The 23,011-nt window shown below is 38.2% G+C and overlaps 2 protein-coding genes and 1 long non-coding RNA gene across 5 annotated transcripts in view; 1 reads left to right on the top strand and 2 right to left on the bottom strand.

Annotated features, from left to right (window-relative positions):
* Nucleotides 1-9,345, bottom strand: part of sonb (SON DNA and RNA binding protein b) — a 28,631-nt gene extending 19,286 nt beyond the window's left edge. For all 3 annotated transcript variants that reach the window (XR_013797987.1, XR_013797988.1, XM_079615419.1), the window contains exons 1-6: nt 9,174-9,345; nt 7,890-7,972; nt 7,625-7,802; nt 4,586-6,150; nt 1,094-1,470; nt 881-1,009 (exon numbers count right to left, since the gene is read on the bottom strand). Coding sequence is in view for 1 of the 3 variants with exons in the window: in XM_079615419.1 (XP_079471545.1) it covers nt 881-1,009; nt 1,094-1,470; nt 4,586-6,150; nt 7,625-7,802; nt 7,890-7,972; nt 9,174-9,256 (2,415 nt within the window). In the remaining 2 variants the exon portion in view is untranslated. The remainder of the gene's footprint in view (nt 1-880; nt 1,010-1,093; nt 1,471-4,585; nt 6,151-7,624; nt 7,803-7,889; nt 7,973-9,173) is intronic.
* Nucleotides 9,346-11,178: 1,833 nt separating this feature from the next.
* On the bottom strand, nt 11,179-16,958 carry LOC307000216 (uncharacterized protein; the record flags this gene model as incomplete). Its single annotated transcript, XM_079615646.1, has 10 exons — nt 11,179-11,315; nt 11,538-11,660; nt 11,741-11,863; nt 11,940-12,140; nt 12,304-12,456; nt 13,349-13,471; nt 13,566-13,688; nt 13,765-13,965; nt 15,191-15,346; nt 16,859-16,958. The coding sequence occupies 10 exons, from the start codon at nt 16,956-16,958 to the stop codon at nt 11,179-11,181; spliced, it is 1,440 nt and encodes a 479-aa protein (XP_079471772.1).
* Nucleotides 16,959-17,063: 105 nt separating this feature from the next.
* Nucleotides 17,064-23,011, top strand: part of LOC307000129 — a 45,435-nt gene continuing 39,487 nt past the window's right edge. The window contains exons 1-2 of the long non-coding RNA XR_013797989.1: nt 17,064-17,211; nt 17,313-17,435. This is a non-coding gene — a long non-coding RNA (uncharacterized lncRNA). The remainder of the gene's footprint in view (nt 17,212-17,312; nt 17,436-23,011) is intronic.

Here is a 23,011-nt window from a genome sequence, read left to right as displayed (position 1 = left end):
GAACAAAGAACCGTCATTATTTCCAAGCAATATGTGTTTTTGTTAATCCTGTTGATATTTAGTTGTGAACGGGGCGTCCCACACTGCCTGATCCACGCACGGCATTTCTCCCCTCGGCTTTTAGGTTTCGGGAAGGGAAAGAATCCCACTCCCCCGTCCAAACTTTTAGGATACCGGGTATCAGATTTGCACAATCCATACGCACAACGCTTCGGCAAGTTTCCCTCGCTCGAAAGCTGGCCAGACCTCCCGCGCATAGTTACGGTTGCTAAGCCACGATTGGCCTGTGGCGGTTTTCGGGCGTGGCTTAGTGAAGGGTCAATTGACCGTTCGCAAAGACCGGCCCTCCTTAGTTACTGTCGCTATGTCTGACAAGCTACGCCGCTCTCACGCAGTGATAAACACATCCCGGAGCAGAGAGACACTGACAACACACAGACCAGGTCACTTTACGGTTACTGTTGATATTAAACATATTAAACAAAGTCTCACCTTTCAAATTTGGTCATTTTTTAAAAGAAATTTAAACAATGAATAGCGTTTTGTGGCTCTTTAATGTGTGTGACAGATCGCTGTGTCGCCTCAGTTAAAGCCGCTCGTGAACCGATCATCTCTTTAGTTCATTTATAGCATCAAATAAACATGAATGAACATCAGAAGGAATGTTGTTTTAACCGCGGAGAGACGTCAGTACACTCCGCTTCTCAAGTTCAAATCCTCTAACGTTAATCTACTAACTCTCCTGACTGCTTTGTAGGACAAAATGGCGGATGGCGAAGTATGATTGGTCAGATCACCAGTCAATCAAGCTCCCTGCGAAGGGTCAATTGAACAAACCTCTAACCTAAAGTACGAACTAAAGTAACAGTGATGTACTTACACCGAGACTGAACGCAATGCCCTTATTCTCCTTCAGCGAAGCTCCGAACTTCTCATCCTCTTCATCGTCTGACACGTGTGGTTTAGCGATGGCCATCTCTTCCTTACTCTCGGCGATCTTCTTGCATCTCTGAAGGATTAAATAAACGGTTGACTCAACAACGCAGACCAAGAAACACACAAACTGCACAAGCACATGCACAACAACCCGTACCTCTGTGAGCTCTTTAATGCTGAAGGTGTTCGCCTGCTTTGTCACTTTCTTTTTGGCTTCTTCAATACTGGCAAGATTAGGCGTGGCCGAAGACGGCGGCTTGTTGACGATTGAGGGTAACGGGGCCATTTGTGTGAATGAAGCCAAGGCACCCATGCTAGACAAAGCAGCGGTCATGGTGGCGGCAGTCATGCTAGCCATAGCAGCATTCATAGTCATGTTTGACATTACTGGCATGCTTAAGGACAGGGATGTGGAGTTTGAGGATGACAGTTGGAGAATAGCTCTGGGCCTGAGACTATCTGGGATCGGCACGCCTGCCTTGGCACACATAGCGGCAGCGTTAGCCTTAGCTATTTCCAGCAACTGCTCCTTATCTGGGAATAGGAGAAACAACAGTAAGAGAAGACAAATGGGTTACACTTTATTTTAAGGTGGCATTGTTACAGAAGTACCGAGTAATAATAATTAACTACATGTATTTGCTATAGAGATTAGGGTTAGTTGCATGTAATTATGCATAATTTACTGTTATGTAACATGTAACAAGGACACAGTAAAATAAAGTGTTACCGACAAATGCAATTTACAATACTGGTCAAGAGTTTGTAATAATTTAAATATTTGTATGTTTTTGAAAGAGGTCTCTTATGCTCACCAAGGATGCATTTATTTGATCAAAATACAGTGAAAAATTGTGAAATATTATTACAATTTGAAACACCGTTTTCTATGTGTATATATAGTATACTGTAATTTACTACTGTGATCCAAGTTAAATTTTTGCATGATCCTTTAGACATTTTGGTGTGCGCTCCGTTATTATCAATTATTAATAATGTTCAATTAATATACGGTAAATGGAAACAGTTTAACTGCTTACGATTTTTGTGGAAACCATGAAAAAAAAAAAAATTTCAGGATTATTTTGTGTTTAAAAGAAGGAACAGCATTTCTTTGAAATAGATATGTTTTGTAACATCATCTTTACTGACAGTTTTGATCATGTAATTGATAAAATACGTACAGAATTGGTGAGCATAATATCTGGTTCAGATTACACGATTTTTTTTTGTCTGTTACGATAGTCACTGCATGGCCGCGGGAAGTAGGGGTGCTGAGGGTGCTGCAGCACCCCCTGACGACAGCTGTTTCACTACATTGGCATTTAAGATGACATTACTTTAAATAACTTTCAACATGTTTTTTAAAACACCTTCTACCTTTATAAAATTACTCTAAAGATTATTTCGTTTTGATATGTTGTCGAATATGGTTTTATAACTAAAAGAAATGTATATAGCCTACCAAAAGGCAAAAGCCGATCCCGCATGGAGTAACACTCAGAACTCATTTGACACTCATTTAATGCATGATCTTGTTCACTCAGACGTCGGTGAAAAAATTTAATAGATGTCTTGATTAAAGCATTCTTTGGCTTTAGGAGAACGTGTTTTTCCATCCCACTCTTTTCCATTGTTTTCAGTGTGAACGCACTCGTGTTTAACTGTTGCGCTACATATTTAGAAGACGCTTTTATCCAAAAAAGGAACAAAGCAATTCGTCAAATGTCATTCATAATACGGATTAGACAATAGTAATACAGGGCTAAGATTATCACAAATAAACACAAGATTTTGACGCATATCCAAGGGTGGCGGGGAGTGTGAAGCGCGCACTGCATGGCACGGGGGCGCGGGCGCGAACTCCTATCAACAGTGAAACAACTTCTATAGTTGTTTTTAACCGTGAAAATACTCTATAATTTCTGGTCATACAGAAAATAATAATACATTATTCGTAACTACTTTTATTTGTGTAAACTCACAATAACAAGAAAACGTTGTGCGTTTGTAAAATAAAATAAAACAATCATGCCGCGCTTTCATGATCTCCGTGAACTGGAGCGCGAGAACTGAAATAAAATATAGCCTATGCCTATGTAGGCTAAAGCTTGAAATATCCACTTTAAAACGAACAAATTCGAATCGAAAGCTAATACATTTTGTTCTGATTATGTAATGCGTATGAAAGGTGCATTTCTCTTAAGGCGCATCCACTTAACAGCGGAGATGGAGATGTGTTTTTAGCCGACACTGATTTAGAAAACAATAGTTTATTAATAAACAATTCAAATGCCTCGTTATTTTTTCAGACACATTTATTATCATTATAGCTTATAAATCGCCTTTCTGTGGTTGCAGAGACATAGGCCCCCTCTTCTCATTCAGCACTGCGGGAAAAATATAATTTCCAGGTTCTAATTTTGTCTTAGAAAAATAGTAAAATCAAAAAAAAAAAATCTATATTAATTTGTGAATATTTTAAATGTTTAATAAAGGGACAATAAGTCATAAACAAAAATTCGTCTATATTTAATCAGGGGTGGGGGAGGGGTTAGGATTAGGGGTGGGGTTAGGATTAGGCAATCAGGTACTGACTTCAACGAGGGGGGTAATAATTTGGCAGGGGGTCGAAATTCGGCACAACACCGGCACATAACTCAACTGAGCATGTATCATAATGTAAGATGCAGCTTTTTGTGCTGTGTTTTTAAAATGTATGATGAGTTCTGAGCGTTCTCACATAACTCTGTCCTCATTCCTTTGTATGGTCATCTTTTTGTTTGGGCTTTTTAATATTATGATTTTGTTAAAAAAATTCTCTACCGTCACCACCCCGCAATATCAAGCCCCGCCCCATTAAGCCCCGCCCCCAGCACCCCCTAGATAAAATATGTTCCCGCGCCTCTGAGTCACTGTGTCAGATTACACGATTTTGACTCCTAAAATCTTGTCATGTCGTAGACAAGAAACATGTCAGACTACACGTTGCTTTCCGACCAGTCTTCGCGTGCCACACATTCACTCGCACATATATTCACACACAGACGTTTGTTTTGCTATACTTGTGAGGACTCTCCATAGGCGTAATGGTTTATATACTGTACAAACTGTATATTCTCTCCCCTTACACTGCCCCTATCCCTAAACCTGCCCATCACACACACACACAATCCCTAAACCTGCCCATCACAGGAAACATTCTGCATTTTTACAAAATGTTTAATAAAACATTGTTTTTTTAAGCTATTTGAATTATGAGAACCACGTTTAAGTTGAAATATCAAAAAATCAAGAGCACACACACACACACACACACTCTCTCGGGAGGACCGAATTATTTTAAAAACATGCTAGTCTTTTTATCGTGATGTCGTGAAGCATCGCATGTCATTATGTCTTAAAAAGCGTCTGTGGCAGACGTGGGTTATTATCGCCCACTAGGACACATTATACGAGATAAAACGATCGAATCTTGTTTCCCGACGCCCATTGTCGTTTACGAATTCCCACGACACCCCACGTCAAACGAATCGTGCCTAAAATCGTGTAATCTGAACCAGACATAAGATACCCCTTTCTTTTAAGACACACAAAAAGACTTGTTATTCCCAAAAAAAATTGACCGAATTTAGAAGTGTCTTCATACCAAGTTCTGTAAGACGTGGAGGCGTTTTGCTGGTGCTCCGTCGAGGTCTGGAAGTCGAGCCTTTCTTGCGGAGAATGAGGACCGGGGAACGACTGGGCTCTCGCTTCCATCGGTCCCGCTGATTTAGCGACCGGCTCCCGAAACCTCCCCGCCTCCAGCGTGAGCCGGATCGGGATCTCCTCCTCGAATGCGAGCGAGACCTCTTTCTTGATTTAGATCGCCTGCTTCTGTCTGGACTTCGAGATTTCCTCCGACGGCCTTGTGAACGAGATCTCGACTTTCTCTTTTTGGGCGACCTCGACTTCGAGCGTTTGCTCCTCGTTCGGGACTTGTGCGATTTTTTTGCCGAGGGCGACCGAGACTTGGATTTTCTCTTTTTCGAGGACGACTTTGATCTGGATCGTGCAGCTACTTTGGGTCTTGAGGACGCTTCTTGACTGGGAGACTTGGATGGTGAGGTTGAGTTCCTCTCGATCGAAGTCTCTACGGCGGTTATTGGATTTGCGTTGGTTTCACTCTCATCACCAAACTCTGTATCTTTTGGCGTAACGGTTGACGGGTCTTCAGATAAATTGGTCACTTCCAAAGGCACCTCAGGTGTAATGCACTTTTGGGAAGACTTGGTCACAGATGACGTCTCAGCCAAGAAGGGAACTGGTCGCCAAGATCCAGTGATGCCAACTGTGTTGAAACCAGAACTGATCGCAACTGATGCAACGTCTAACAACATGTTGGTGTCAGAGTTCACAGCCATTGTTGGACTTTTTCCATTCTCAGTTGTGTTTTGAGACGCATTTTTCTGCATTTCAATTGCAAAACTTGCACTACTATCCAATGCTGGATCTGCATCACTCTGAATCGATTCAGTTTTCGGCAGTTCATCTTTAATATCAGACCTTGATTTTGAAACGGACCTTGATTTCGAAGGTTTCGTTCTACTTTGAGACTCACTCTTGGAACGGCCTCTACTTCGAGACCTAGACTTTGACCCAGACTTTCTGTTCTTCCTCGAGATCACAACAGACCTGGATCTAGTTCGCCTGGAGCGTGACCTGGATCTTGATTGTTTGCCTCTTCTGACCGAATGAGACCTGGACCGATTGTTGCGTCTCTTTGACCTTGATCTACTTCTCTCTCTCTGTTTATGAGTCTTTTTAGAGCTATTTCTAGAGCGGGAGGTTGACTTTGATCGCCGTTGTCGTTTCGTGACTGACCGTGATCTTGATCTGTGTCCTGATTTACATCTGGGTGATCTTGATCCTCTAGAAGTCTCCTTACTTTTAGATTTGCTGCTTTTCTTATCTTTGGGCTTTTCGTTTTCAGTGCTTTTGTGGACAGAATTCTCTATCTTGGGAATAATGTCAGGCAAAACACCAGATGTGTCTATGAGCTCAGACTTTGAAATCGTACCTGCGGAAGAGGACTTTGTATTTTCATGAGAAGGTTTTGATTCAGACTCAGATTCAGAACCAGATGCTGAAGAGCTTTCAGACTTTGAGCGGGACCTCTTTACTTTGTCTGCATCTTTGCTTTTTTTCTTCTTCTTTCTCTTCTTTTTCTTTCCACTTTGGACAACAAACAAACATTAGAAATAAAAAACACAAAGTTGAAAAAGTTATAATTGAACCAATGGAGATTTGTTTGAACAGCTGTAAAGTTTATAAAATCATTAGAGTGGTGCATGATTCAATGGTTTAAATGATCAAATTAGAGATGCACCGATTGACCGGCTGGTGACCGGAATTGACCGTTCGCAAAGACCCGCCCCCCTTAGTTACTGTCGCTATGTCCAACAAGCTACGCCGCTCTCACGCCACACATGTTCTCACGCAGTGAAAAACACATCACGGAGCAGAGAGACACTGACAGACACAGACCAGCTTACTTTTCGGTTACTGTTGATATTAAACATATTAAACAAAGTCTCACCTTTCAAATTTGGTAATTTCTAAAAGAAATTTAAACAATAAACAGCGTTTTTGTGGCTCTTTAATGTGTCTGACAGATCGCTAGAGCCTCAGTTAAAGCTGCTCGTGAACCGATCATCTCTTCCTTCTAGTTCATTTATAGCATCAAATAAACATGAATGAACATCAGAAGGAATGTTGTTTTAACCGCAGAGAGACGTCAGTACACTCCGCTTCTCACGTTCAAATCCTCCCATTTGTCGGACAAAATGGCGGATGGCGAAGTATGATTGGTCAGATCACCTGTCAACCAAGCTCCATGTGAAGGGGCAATTGGCCGATTTTCACGTGATCGGCCATGATCGGTCAGTCTGATATATGCCGATTTTATGCTGGTCAAATACACTCGGGCGCCGCATGATTAACATCGCGCAACATCAGCATCACACGTGCACATATGTATGGAACCTTGTGAATTACGGCCGTTTCACACCGCAAGCGTGAGCGGCGCGTATTTTATCTGGCGTGCAGGTTATCAATGAGTGCGTTCACATCGCGAGCAGGAGCAGCGCGTGAGCGTCGAGCTGGAGAGTCGCGTGATCAGCAGTGAAGCGCGGTTTTCGGCGCCGAGTCTATTTCTGCTGCGCTGCTCACGCTCAACTAAAGCGAAAGCACACTTTTAATAGACAAAATAAATATGATTTCACGCAAAAAGTGCCCAAAATGCACAGAATTTACACGTCTAGTGTGTTTTTAACAAGAACTAGAGTAGGCTATGGCAGAAAAGAAAATGAAGACTCAAAAATATTTATAGAAAATGTACCCATATAAACTTGTTTTTATTATTCAGTTTGGGTAAAAATATATGGTGTTTAAAAAATATATATATAGAAAATAAACATTTGTGTGTGCTGTAAAGTGGTTAGAAAAAATGAAATTGTAATCGGCAGCTCAAACTCAATGAAAAATCAAAATCGGAGTAGAAAATTGTAATCGGTGCATCTCTAGATCAAATGTTAAGAAGATACTACTCTGAAGTCAATCACTAAACATTAAGCAAGTGTGTCACATTTTGTAAATATAACAACTATAAAACACAAGGGTGACTAATTATTAACATTATTTGTCTCACCTTTCTTGTGTCTCTTTGTCGGACTCGGTCTCTGAGCTGCTGTCTTTTCCTTCTTTGCGTTTCTTTCTCTTCTTTTTGCTTTTGTGTTTTTTGTGCTTTTTACTTTTCCTGTGTTTAGTGCTGGTGTCCTCTTTAGCATGGTCATCTTGGAGGTCAGTAAGTGCGACTTTATCTGATTCTGCAGTGAAAGCAAAGACTTATTAGTGACTTATTATTAAGAATATATGTCATAAAATACAAAAACATAGATGTATTGACAACTAACCTGTTGGTGTGTTCATTTGTTCTTCATTTAGTACATCTTCTCTCATCTCCGTCACAGGTTCAGACTGTGGCTCCTCTGTAACACTGAATGAAAAAATTAATATTGTATTACTCACTTAAAACACGACACAGATGTGGATGAAGTCTGTTGTCTTTGTTGCTTTCTTGAGTGAAATTCCTATCATGTTCAATTCAACAGAATTAATAATAATAGAAGGAATCTTTTACTCTCAAGAATACAAAGAAAATGCTGTAACTCCAGTAAAGAGATTGTGTCCAGACCACAAAACGTGAAAAATTTTAATATCGTGCAAAACAAAGTACATATATTTCATTAATTCAACTTAAAAGGTGAAACTAATATATTATATAGACTCATTACATGCAAAGTGAGATATTTCAAGCATTTATTTGTTATAATTTTGATGATTATGGCGTACAGCTTATGAAACCCTAAATTCAAAATTAGAATATTGTGAAACGTTTTCATACACTGTAAGCCATAATCATCAAAATTATAACCAATAAAGGCTTGAAATATCTCACTTTGCATGTAATGAGTCTATATAATATATTAGTTTCACCTTTTAAGTTGAATTACTGAAATAAATTAACTTTTGCACCATATTCTAATTTTTAGAGTTTCACCATTAGTATGTATATTGTGCTTTACAAATGTTTTCAAAGGAGCTTCATAATAAAATAGGAAAATAACAGTCAATTTTAGTTTTTGCGTTTCAGATTAAATAAAAAATAAATTATTGCATAACAATTCTGCCAGTGATTGGCAGCTACCCAGCAATTGTGATACCACCGAATCAACAATTATTATACAAGTGTTAACATTATAAAATGTCACAATTATGGTGAAAGCTAACCATGGTAACATTTACTGTAAAGGTTTAACGTTATTACCTCACGATGCCTGAACAAGTGAACAATGTACAGCATTAGATATACTCAAAACGTATCATGTTAATACAGCAATATTCTCTCATGTAACGTTACACTGGAATAACTTGTAATTGCAACGCTATTTCAACATCATGATCCTCATTATGTAACGTTAGCTAGTACAGAAGGCAACAAACAGTGAGAGTTAACGCGAAAATACACAATTCAGTTTCAACACCAACATTAAATGTTTAAACACTATCGCAGTGGAGTTTGTGTACAGTGATCATAACAGCTAATGTTAAGCTAGTCGGCTAATAATAAAAAATCTACGCGTTCTTAACGAAACACGCTATACTTTAAGTCGCAAGTAAAAGATCGAAGATTTCACCTGATTTCTTGAGTTTCATCCTCGATTTCTTTAATCTTATTCATTACAAAATCCCTGAAAATCTGCTCGATATTGGTCGCCATCACAGTAGAAGCGTTGTTGGGTCCGCCAGTATCCCAGAATGCCTCATCTACTGCTTCGTTCTTACTCCGGTCACCACAGCGACGCGAAAGCGGCAAATTCGAAATATCAAAACAGTTAGTTAAACGGCTAATAACAAAAACATATTTAATAATATCATTTATAATAATCGAGCAAGAGACTTCACACGACTAATAACGCTTCAGTAATCATCGAAAGTTACCATGATAACCAAATTATTTTTGTGTACGTTAACGTTAACTTAAATGGTGAGTAGTTTACCCAGTTTTGATGTAAGTTAGTCGCCAGTCGATTACGTTAACGTTAACCCTTTTAATAATAGTTAGAAGATTGTAATGGAACGGTTTGTTGTTTAGACAAGATCTAAAAAGTTTTTAATCATATTTGGTAACATCAGGCTCATATAGTATGATGTAGTGAAAATGATAAAGAGCTCATAAAACACTAATCCGAGCAATAATTAACTTTTAGTTGAAAAAAATATGTGAATTGAGGTAACTTATAAAAATAAACTTTCCTCAGAAGCCTGATGTATCATTTGATAGCGATATTTACATTTTAACATGTTTTTTTATTAAAAAAACACGAGCTGAAGGTGGACATATACAATTATTTTAAATGGCCTTTTACTTGCTAAAAAATATATGAACTATCAATCAGTCAGAAGGCATGTAGACAGGTTTTTCAAAGTTAGATCATATTTTGAATCAGCAAATATGATAGCCTACATTAAAATGTGTGTTGACAGCTTTGTTGATCATAATGTGATTATCACTTCATTATTAGCATAGATGCAGATGTAAGTATCATGTATGAATTGATATTTACATAATTCTATATTAGTGGTAAGATAAGCTGTTAATCGAGGTGATGATCAGCAACGTTAACACCTTATCCTGCATATTAGCAACAGTCATGTGGTGAAAATCAAGCTTTTAATGTTGTTTATAGCCCTATGTGGTGTTTTTAATACGCTTTAAGACAAACCATGTGTAAATTCATAAGTCGACAGCATTGCTGAGTATTTTCTGCTTAAAACGGCAGTGAACCAAAGACAGTCTCAAAAACAATCGCTGATGTTTCTGACGTCACAAACTACCTTGTAACCAATCAGATCAACGTGTGATCGTCAACCAGTGGATCTCTGAGTGAGTGAGTGAGTGGAGGCGGGGCTCATTTGCATTTTTATAGAACCAGTATAAATGAGGCAAGGTTGTAGAGTTACATTCAAGCTATTCTAAGGCATGAAGAGTTTTTTTCCAGGATTTAATTTTTTTAAATATGATAATTTTTGTAATCAAAAATGAGTTTTAATTTAAGGGATACAATTATTGACCACAGCAGGTGCACTTTAACACACCAAATAATAATAATAGAAATGTCCCACAGGTCTCTAAGATAAAAACTATACAAACATGTAAAACATCAGACATCAACATCAATAAAACATCAAAAGTAATATTTTTTTAATGCATTTATTTTGTAGAGGTAAGTTCAAAATATTGCATGACACCTTTATTGCATGACACCTCTGAAATTAGCAGTAAAGTGTAGGCCTACTAGATAGACAGTTACATATATGATGGACAAAAGCTTTAGTAAAACTGAGATTTGCTTTTTATATGCATAGAGATAGATCCAGAGATGTTCTTCATGCAGTCAGAGGGTCCAAACACAGTCAAACGCTCTCATCTGGAAAATGACCACAAAAAAAAAAAAAAAAAATCACTTCCTGCATAGTTGCATTTGTTTAGTTTTGGTCCATAATTGCATGATTATTTTAGAGGTGTTACACAACTTAATAATAGCCCAAAGTTCAAAGAATGATGACAAGCAAAATGAGCAGTTATGTAACTTAATGTCTTATTACTTAGCCAGCGCATAGTGTTTGTTGATTACGATTCTAAACACGACCTCTCTGTCGGTGACTGTACATTGGTATTGACTGTACAGCGCTGTACATTGGTTTAATCATGTGATGCTTTCTGAGCTCCTGTAGGATGTGCAGCTGGTGTTCAGTGCCTTGTCTGAACTCATCCACTGTAGAGAAGAAGAAGAAGAAAAATGGGAAAGTTCACAAAAAAAAGAAAAATACTTTTTTGAAAGTTCCACTATATAATTTTTTGTTTTGTACAGACCAAGAAAAAAATTCTATTTTGTACAAATTAATATGGAAACAACCCTTTGATATCCCACATATAATAATTTCTAAGACTTAAACCATGACTGATATCATGTGTGTAGATGTTTTGAAACACTCACATGGCACTGCGCTCCTTTTCAGCTCTGATAGTGTCGGCAGCTTCAGTCCAGTTCTGGGATCCACAAGAGTGGCCTGAGAGTTCTGCGTTCCCTTCCTCATCTCATACGCTGGAGGATTGTAGTCTGTGGAGAAAGACAAAAAATAGGTAAATATGACCAATCTTCTATGTGCATTGAAAAAAAAATTTACTTTGCAGACTTACAGCCGGAAACTCTTCTGTTCATTTCTCCAACTTCATGTTTGAGCATCCCAGTGTCCATGTCCATCAGGAAGCGTCTGGAGGGTTCTGTTCCCTGCCTCCTCCCATGAGCTTGAGGATTGTAGACTGTGGAGAAAATAATTTGGTTAAAATCTTGATTATAGTTGTCGAAACTTGAAATCCACTTATTTTGCAAACGTACAGCCAGAAACTCTTCTGTTCATTTCGCCGACCTCCTCCTTGAGCATCCCAGTGTTCATGTCCATCAGGAACCGTCGGGAAGGTTCTGTTCCCTGCCTGCGTAACTCAACAGGAACTGTTACGTGGTTTTCCTTACTTTCAGAAGAGTCTTGGCTTTTTATGTCCTCGTGCTCAGGGCCAGAAACCACTTCCCATTTGGCTGCTAATGAAGGAGAAAGAAAACACGAGTCTAGCAAGCCAACTATTGAGATTTGTCTAAGCCCTTGGCTTGTAAAGTACTGGAAAAGATTGTCAACATCAACAAATAATCTTTAATTCAATGACACAAAACGTCTTGTTCTCAGATATTTGAACTTGAGACTTACAGCGTGGTCTTCTGATCATCTTATGCTGGTGTTCTTTCAGTAGACCGGTGTTCAGGTCCATCTTGAGGTTTCTGGAAGGTTCAGATCCTTGTTTGTGCGTCTCAGTCAATCTGAGCTCATGTGGGATGTACAGCTGTTGTCTAAACTCATCCACTGTTGAAGGAGGAATACAGAAACACAGTATTTAGAGGGATAATTCAGTCCAAAAAAGTATTTCTTTAATGCTTGAACGCTCTACTAAATAACTTTTTTTGTTGCACAGAAGGAAAAACATTTTTGCAAACGTTAATTTGGTCAGAAATTATGACAGAATTTTATTTTTTGAGGAAAAATCCCTTTAAAGGCCCCTTGAAATGAAAAAAAATAAGCTTTTAGATTTTAGTATGAATATGTTTCCCTTAAGGTTATGAATAAGCTGGGGTGTTCCAAAACAATGACAAAATTCACATATAGGAGATATAAGCCTTTAAAATTTATAGTCTCCCACTTCCGCTAAAATGGATCAGGGATTTTTATGACATCACCGCTTCTCATCACATCTTCTGTCCAATCAAATGCTCTCTAGAATCTAAAGCTCCGCCCCCTATGCTATAAACAACACCTGGCCAAAGCGACCGATGGCACGGAGCAATATGGGTTAGAGAAGTGTGTTCGGTTGCTCAAACTCTCGAGTTTTATTCTGGTTTCCAACTGTACGTTGGTTAAGAATGAAATGGCTAGAAATTATTCACAACTCTACTATTGAATCCAGCATATCATCAGTGCTTGGATTCGCTTCTATGGTGCTGTCAAATACGACTGCAGTCTGTGAGGTAAACTAAATGCTATTGGCTATTAGAAAAGGGGGAGGAGCCACTCAATATCACCTGCCTTAGCTTCCCGTTTCAGTACAAATTACACCAACCATCAAACTAAGCTCCGCATACCAAGGCACTTCAGTGGGCCTTTAAAATCCCAAAGTGCAAGTAGTGTATCTATGTTTTAATAATTTCTAAGACTTAAAACATGACTGATATCATGTGTGTAGATGTTTTGAAACACTCACATGGCGCTGTGCGCCTCTGAAGCTCTGATAGTGACGGCAGCTTCAGTCCAGTTCTGGGATCCACAAGAGTGGCCTGAGAGTTCTGCGTTCCCTTCCTCATCTCATACGCTGGAGGATTGTAGTCTGTGGAGAAAGACAAAAAATATTGTTAATGGCCAAAATCTACTATGTGCATTGATTTTTTTATTCATTTTTTTAAATTACTTTGCAGACTTACAGCCGGAAACTCTTCTGTTCATTTCTCCGACTTCATGTTTGAGCATCCCAGTGTCCATGTCCATCAGGAAGCGTCTGGAGGGTTCTGTTCCCTGCCTCCTCCCATGAGCTTGAGGATTGTAGACTGTGGAGAAAATAATTTGGTTAAAATCTTGATTATAGTTGTCGAAACTTGAAATCCACTTATTTTGCAAACGTACAGCCAGAAACTCTTCTGTTCATTTCGCCGACCTCCTCCTTGAGCATCCCAGTGTTCATGTCCATCAGGAACCGTCGGGAAGGTTCTGTTCCCTGCCTGCGTAACTCAACAGGAACTGTTACGTGGTTTTCCTTACGTTCAGAAGAGTCTTGGCTTTTTATGTCCTCGTGCTCAGGGCCAGAAACCACTTCCCATTTAGCTGCTAATGAAGGAGAAAGAAAACACGAGTCTAGCAAGCCAACTATTGATATTTTTCTAAGCCCTTGGCTTGTAAAGTACTGGAAAAGATTGTCAACATCAACAAATAATCTTTAATTCAATGACACAAAACGTCTTGTTCTCAGATATTTGAACTTGAGACTTACAGCGTGGTCTTCTGATCATCTTATGCTGGTGTTCTTTCAGTAGACCGGTGTTCAGGTCCATCTTGAGGTTTCTGGAAGGTTCAGATCCTTGTTTGTGCGTCTCAGTCAGTCTGAGCTCATGTGGGATGTACGGCTGTTGTCTAAACTCATCCACTGTTGAAGGAGTAATACAGAAAAACAGTATTTAGAGGGATAATTCAGTTTAAAAAAAAGTATTTCTTCAATGCTTGAACACTCTGTACTAAATATACTAAATAACAGTGTCCATGTCCATCAGGAACCATCGGGAAGGTTCTGTTCCCTGCCTGCGTAACTCAACAGGAACTGCTACGTGGTTTTCCTTACGTTCAGAAGAGTCTTGGCTTTTTATGTCTTCGTGCTCAGGGCCAGAAACCACTTCCCATTTAGCTGCTAATGAAGGAGAAAGAAAACATAAGTCCAAACTGGCAAAAGGATTTCTGTGAAAGCTAGATTCCCTTTTGAAAAACTTTTTCAAGAGTGACCCTTTTTTTAATTTTTTTTATTGATGCGACCCATATAGGCCTATTCTTAAGCCAAGCATACAGAATACAATGGGGCTAAAGGCGCATTTGACTTTATTCTCATTTAAAAGCTCTCTGTTGTGCACAGCTAGTGACTAGACTTTGGTTTGTTTGTCATTGCATTACACTAAAAAAATCAGAAGTTGTGAAAACTCAAAAACTTGAAGTAATCAGCTTCAGAATTTGCAGTTCTGCATAACAAATATTTATGTCTGTCATCATGAGTTCCCATTGCTTTACCCAGAAGTCATCATCATCAGTGACTAAACTGATCATGCCACCAAACTTGGCATTGTAAGTTCTTGCTGTTTAATATTTTAAGTAACTCATACTAATGGCCTAGACATTTACATTGTTACATTTTTTAGTAATGTCAACCATTTCTACATTCGATAGTCCAATCAACCTATAAAATAGAGTTTTTATCTTACAAAACTAAAGTTGTTGGTATAACATTATAGCCACACTGTTCACCAGCAAAAGAAGGGCTGTTGATTGTCCATTAGAAACTGAGACTTACAGCCTGCTACTCTTCCGTCCAACCCGTCCCTGTGTTCTTTGAGGAGACCGGTGTTCAGGTCCATTAGGACGTGCTCATGTGGTTTCATCATGTGATGCTTTCTGAGCTCCTGTAGGATGTGCAGCTGGTGTTCAGTGCCTTGTCTGAACTCATCCACTGTTGGAGAAATACCACGACAACACTTCAAAACATCCCGTATAAAAAAATTAAAAATCACAATGAGATTTATTATCTCTCAGACAGTTGAAGAGTTTCCTATATGAGGTTAATAAACAAAAACAATTGGAGACTTTTTATTAAGTCTCTCAAAAAAGAGATTAATCTCACATTTATGCTCATGCATGGGATGCTGGTTGTTATTTGCTGGTAGACTAGCTAAACCAGCTCAATTTAGCTTGAGAACAGAACAGCTGGTCCACTAGCCTGGTCCTACCAGACTCTCCTACATTTCATTTGTACAGAGAGTCTGGCCTCTCTCCATTGACAAGCGTTAACTTCCTTGTAGGCGGGTACTCTGTTAAAGTTCAAAACTATTGGATCTGCCCGGAGCCACTCTGGATCTGCCGTAACCAATCGCTAACGTTTGGTCATGAGTCTCGTGACGTATGTCAACTCAAACTAGCGCACGACCTCAACGTCATCGTTCTCAACCACTCCCTCTCTTCGCTGGTTGTACCGGTAAAAAATTGATCAGAGAAAACCCAAGAATACACCGCAATCCCAGACGTAGTACTGAAGGAAAATTAAAATTGAGCGGAAGTACGTAGGAGGGCGGAGCCAGGCTACTGGTCCACCGCCTCTGGGGTGTGTTTCCCAAAAGCATCGTTAGCCAACTATGGTCGCAAGTTCTGTCGTTATCAGCAGTTCAACGAGTCTGTGTTTCCCGAAACCATCGTTCTAACGAACATTCGCAAACAGCATCGCAAAGTTGTGTGTTTGGAGCGACAGATCTCGACCTGTGGTTAGAATAATAGTTTCTAGTTTGCATGACATGTGGACTCAATACATTCTAGCTGGCATTCAGTACAATCTATATCTTTTATTTAGAATACATAAAAATATAATTTAGGTCTTTTAGTTTGTCAAGAGATTTAAAGCACCGCTTTTCAAGAGTGCGCATGTGTGAACGAGCTTTAGTGCGTAAGAACGAGTCTATGATTGAATCAGGAAATAAAGCAAAATAACTGAGAAAAATAAGAGATAGTCCTCAGATGCCATGTCCGTAATTTATAGCAAATCATCTAGCGTTAATTCGATCTTAAAAACAGTGGTTCCAACGTGGTTGAACGACCAATTTGAGACAAAAGGTTTCGGGAAACAGTCGTGACTCGCTAGTTGATTTCTTCAACGATGCATCGTACTATGGTAGTTAAGCAGCGAGTTACACCGTTGTAAGAAAAACACACCCCTGACCAGCATAAACCAGCCAGCCACTTAAACTGCATTGTATAAATGTGCACATAACCTATAAAATATAAATGTGCTCATAACCTTTGAACAGATTATGTTCTGATTCTTTGAGTTGAAATCTTCTTGTATCATACTTGACCCTGTAATTGCTGCTTGTAGTTATATTTTGTTGCTACGCTCAAACACACAATTCTTTAATAAAAGTCAAGTCTTAAAACATGACTGATATCATGTGTGTAGATGTTTTGAAACACTCACATGGCGCTGTGCTCCTCTGAAGCTCTGATCGTGTCGGCAGCTTCAGTCCAGTTCTGGGATCCACAAGAGTGGCCTGAGAGTTCTGCGTTCCCTTCCTCATCTCATACGCTGGAGGATTGTAGTCTGTGGAGAAAGACAAAACAAAGCTAATGTTAATGTTCAAAATCTAATATGTGCATTTTTTGTAAAAAAAAATTGCAGACTTACAGCCGGAAACTCTTCTGTTCATTTCTCCAACTTCATGTTTGAGCATCCCAGTGTCCATGTCCATCAGGAAGCGTCTGGAGGGTTCTGTTCCCTGCCTCCTCCCATGAGCTTGAGGATTGTAGACTTCGGAGAAAGAAGAAAAACAGGTAAATATGACCAATCTTCAATGTGCATAGAATAAAATAAAATAAAATCAATTGTTAATGGTCAAAATCTAATATGTGCATGGATTTTTTTTTTTTTTCAGACTTACAGCCAGAAACTCTTCTGTTCATTTCTCCGACCTCCTCCTTGAGCATCCCAGTGTTGAGATCCATCAGGAATCGTCGGGAAGGTTCTGTTCCCTGCCTGCGTAACTCAACAGGAACTGGTATTTGCTTCTTGGGTTTCACACCAGTGTTCATGTCCTTCAGAACTGAGTTGTGTGTGTCTTCGTCTTGGGCCATCTGTGGCCCTATTGGCTTCAGTCTACCATTTGGGAATCGGTGCAGTGGTCTTGCATGGAGACCTGCACACATACACATCATGAACATTCAACCTGCAGCTTATATAACACTTTGGTAACTCTTTACTTAAAGCCACTTATGTATAATGTATTATAAAGTATGTTTAATGCAGTAATTCTGCCTTGTGATGCACCTTATAATGCATTGTATGGTCTCATGAATAATTGTAACCACATTATTATACTTATCTATTCATTGAACACGCCTTTAGAAAGTATAATGCATTAAAACACATGACAAACAACCAATTTCAGAATCTGCAAATATTTGTTTTAACATTTAACAGAAGCATGTTAACTTTGGTTACAATTATTTATGAAAATATATAATGTATTATAATGTACATTATACATAAGGGCTTTAAGTAAAGTGTTACCAACACTTTATCTGTTCACATAGACCTGTTTTTTTTTTTATTTGAAAGGGATATTGAACAGGATTCACTAATTAACCATGCCGCATAACCTTTATATAATCTCAATTAAGTTATGAAAACTATTGAAGAAAGAAGCCATAGCACAACTCTCCATCACAAGCCATAAAAACTGATTTATGACTTGTCTCTATCTCAATTGTTGAATAGGTAATCACATATTTTATCAAGCTGATAAAATGTGCCAATGTGCCATGTGATTATACCCTGACAAAGGTTAAAGTTCAGAAGAATGGTTGTATCTGAACCTTGGAACTAATGAGGAAAGACACAAACTTACTACATTTAGCCTACGTTTAAGAAATTAAACAAAATGATAGAAAGTGTTCCCATATTAATTTATTATGATTGAATAACTATTATTATTTTGACCATGGTAAGATTTCATAATGTGAGATTTCTCATAGACCCTGTTTTTCCTTTTAACATATCGTACCCAATTAAAAAAATTCTAACACAATCACCTTTAGAAATCAGAATATTCACAATTAATAATAATATCAATAAATAAGATGCAGATAAATCTCACCAGCCACAGCCACCAGGAGCAGTAAGACCCTGAACATCCTGTAAAACAAACAATTTAATAAGTAGTTTGTAGTTTGACTTCTCAAACACCATCATTTCTTACAAACAATTTGCTTTCACAGGCTTTTGTGAACGATAACTCAGTAACAACACGTTAAATGCTACCTGTGATCGTCTCAGTTCTGAGAAAATAGATCAATAGATGCTTCAGCGCTGAGTGATTTCTCCTGTCTGTTTGACTCACCTCACACAACAAGGATCTTATGCACTCTGGATTCGCCTTTAATAACCTGGAGACTCCGATAATAACCCGGTTCAGAGGTTGACATGAACCTGTAATACTCCCTCTTTTTATCTTTTCATCTGCCTTTGTCTCTTAGACAGCGATAAAACATCCGCTCTTTGATCCCAGATGTTCTGACACGAACCAGTTCAACTGATATTAGTGTCGGTACATTCATGACCTGAATCACTTTATTGCTGGGATGTTCATGCTTTACAGATCTCACCTTCCAATGGAAACATACATTGCTCAGAAGTTGCTCTTGGAGATGTTTCTGTTTGTCTCTGATGTTTCTCTTACAGAACAACACAAATACCCAGTTTTATCAATAGAGTATAGATCTATCAATAGAAAAATAAATAGGTTTTTTTAGTGAGAAATTGCTTATACATTTCGAGAAATAATTACTGAGAAATAGCAAGTAAATGTGAATTTTTTAAAATAAACAGAATGTTATTTTACTCTAATATTCCTTGGTTTATTTATAACTAAATATATATATTTTTTATTACAGTGTAGAGCAGATAATTTGATGAGAAATGTTTGAGATCATACCGAGACCTTTGACTTTAGTATCTTGGCGAATTATGAGCACAGTTTTAAATGCTTTTGAGATCTTAAATATCCCATGTGAGATATTATTATTATTATTATGCCTCTTTCCCAGGATAAACATCTGAGAATCCAGAGGCTTCAGCAAGACTCTAATTTCTAATTTATAGGAGAAACAATTGAGATCTTGTAATCTTGTGTGGGTTTTTATGGATTTGTTGTCTTGCATTAATACTAATAATTCTTAATATGCATTCAAGTCTTTTCCAGTAGTGGAAAATGTCTTCACCGTTTCTTCTATTGTTTTGGAGGAAGATAAGTCTGAGACCCCAGAAAAGAGTTAGTCAGCAGCTTCGCTTTCTAATAGATTCACTCCCGTATAATATGATAAAGCGATACTGTCATGTTTCCGGTTGTTTTTAGGGCGTTTGCTGTGGTTTGGGCTCAAATGAAAAGTCCACTCTCAAGTCTCTCAGATATTGTAGTCTCTAGATACACAAAGAATATCTGTAAAGAGATGAACAGATTAGTATTGTGAACTTGTGTTACATCAATAAAAAAAAAAAGAATTAGTCAGTGAATGTTTTCCCATGCAGAACCCAACTAACATTAGATGAAAGGAGGTATAAACACACTTGAAATGTGTGCCGTGCAGAAACAGATGTTGATGGAGGATGAAAGTGTGAGTTCTCAATCTCAGTGATGTATTACATTGTAAGTCCTTTCGTGTGCATTTGTCTTTTGAGTGTAGCGATGCACTGAAGTGTCACATAAACGCTTCCACCCATGAGAGACAAACCTGTCTAAATAATGTGAACAACAGACTTTGACATGAACACACACACACACACTCACACACACACACACACACACACACACACACACACACACACACACACACACACACACACACACACACACACACACACACACACACACACACACACACATAGAAGTGATGTTTCAACAGCTGCTGTTTGCAGTGAATGTATGAAATGAATGAAGAAAACACTTAATGCCCTTTACTTGACTGAACTGAACAGTCTGTGTGTGTGTGTGTGTGTGTGTGTGTGTGTCTCTTTTCTCTCTTTTGAGGTACAGCCCACACACACAAACCGCCTACATCTTCCTAAACCGTTGCTTACATTTCTGTCACACTGCGAGAATAAGACGACTATTCAGGAGCTGTGTGTGTGTGTGTGTGGAGAGATTTGTAATACAGCTGATTCGCCCTCAGAGCATCCATCATTTCATGACAGATTCTAGCAGTGCATCTCAATAGGCTTGTGTGTGACCTTGTGCTATTGCACTTTTCCACCAGCAGAGGGAAGTCTAATCATAAACTTTCACAAATCCAATCCTATCCAATCCTTTCCAAATAATAGTTGGATTGCTGGTGATGGTTGAAGATGACCGTATTTATTCCACATGTGATGAGATTTAGAGATCTTATATGATGCCTCCCAATGAGATGTCAGTAGTAATGAAAACAACATCTAAGCTATGGAAATGTTCGAGCTCCCTGCTGAAATTATAGCTGATTCTCAGTCTGGCAAATCTGACAAGTGTCCCAAACCCTTCAAAAACCATCAAAACATTTTAAAAAAATTATAAAAAAAATGTAATCACCAAAAATACAGGTGAAACTCAAAAAAATTGAATATCGTGCAAAAGTCCATTTATTTTAGTAATTCAACTTAAAAGGTGAAACTAATATATTATATAGACTCATGACATGCAAAGTGAGATATTTCAAGCCTTTATTTGTTATAATGTTGATGATTATGGCTTACAGCTTATGAAAACCCCAAATTCAAAATTAGAATATTGTGAAAAGGTTTTCATAATCTGTAAACCATAATCATCAACATTATAACAAATAAAGGCTTGAAATATCTCACTTTGCATGTCATGAGTCTATATAATATATTAGTTTCACCTTTTAAGTTGAATTACTGAAATAAATGAACTTTTGCACCATATTAATTTTTTTGAGTTTCTCCTATATTTTGCTAATTTCCCCAAGTTATGAAAACATTATTTCTGAATGTCTCTAAACGTTCAAAACATCCAGTTAAAAAAACCCTGTTTTTTTTTATTGGTTATGCGAGCGTTAAGGAAAAATCTTTTTAAATGATAAGAATGTTACTTATTATGTTAAGTATTAACATTTTAAAAATGACAAACATCCAACTAAAGCTTTTCAGAAGAAGACGAAAAAGTTCCATGAACAATCTATTAATATAATGTTTATGTGCTAAACTTTTGAGAACATTATTAAAGACCAGATAACTTTTAACAAACGTTTTGTTAACATTTCTGGAATATCGTTTGTTCATTACTTTGAGAGACGCTTGCCAGAACTTTGTTAGCAAATGTAGGCTATATAATATATAATACGATGAAATGTCATTCAATTATATATTTAAGATTACACTATCTGAAATCAAGTCAACTTTTGGAAATTTTGGAAGAATAGAAGAACTTGATATAATCTTGATATGAACCATGTTCTGTCTCTTTAAACGTGCAATCTCTCCAGAGCAGGATCAATTCTGATTGGCTGTCAATATTTGTATCGTTCATCAGCTGGATTTTTTTTACTGAATGTAATTCCAATGATATCGTTGCTCTGTGTCGTTCTTGTTGTTATTGTGTGGACTTCCCCATTCTCATAGAAATAGAACATTGAATTATTAAAATTATATCGCTATAGTTATCGTTCTTGGTGTGGGCGGGCTTTAATTCGTACAATCTCATTCCTTCAATCTGCTCACACTGACGGTTTGGTTAAGGGTGGACCTTCTTGCTTAAGATTTTTCTAAAAATCAATAATGGTACCAATCTAAAAACCATGAGAATATTTTGTAGGGACCCAACATAGAAGGAAGTACAAGGTATTTTCAATCTTGGAATGAGATAAGAGACTTTTGACCTTCATACTCTCCCAACACACACACACACACACACACGCTCAGAAGACACACAAATACAGGCCTCCAATTCATTCAGTCTTTTCTATTTTCTCTATGCAGTGGCGGTTGGGTCATATCAGTGTGTGAGGCTTCAGGCTTCAGGGAAAAGCGAGGCTGGGTTTGCGGATCTAACGGGAATTCAGTCGGCTGACTCGGTTAGCTCGGCCTCTCTTGAAACTGAACCTGCAAGGCCTCGGTTCAGATTGTATCCCGAGTCGTGATGATAAAGGTCACGGGTCTTAGAAAGCGTCCCGCTGAGAGACAGCAGGTCCTCTAAACACAGATGGATGAATTCAGGATCGGCTCGTTGGATCGACAGTGTGAGATGGGATGTTTCCCGCCTCAGGGAAATATAGAGGAAGAGTCTGTGTGATGTTGGAAATGCACTCCTGGTACTTTGGGTAGATTAACAACCACTTCAGACCTCGAGTCGCAATGCTAGAGGATAGCGCTGTGCGTCTGAAAAGAGCTGGAAAAAGAATCAAGTAAAGCAAATATAGTCAAATACGAAAATCGAGAAGTGAGAGGTAAGTATGACATGGTTTGCTTGATTAACTAAAATCAATTTAAGTCAACATTTTCAAAAAGTCAAAAATGTATTCATGTTTCTGATCTAACAGAAGATATCATGATATCCGATGATAAGTCAGTCCCTCTTATGTATCATCC

This window comes from Phoxinus phoxinus (assembly GCF_949152265.1).
Source record: "Phoxinus phoxinus genome assembly, chromosome: 6".
Lineage (NCBI taxonomy): Eukaryota > Metazoa > Chordata > Actinopteri > Cypriniformes > Leuciscidae > Phoxinus > Phoxinus phoxinus.
The sequence above is the reverse complement of the archived record's forward strand: the minus strand, read 5'-3'. Positions and strand labels throughout refer to the sequence as shown.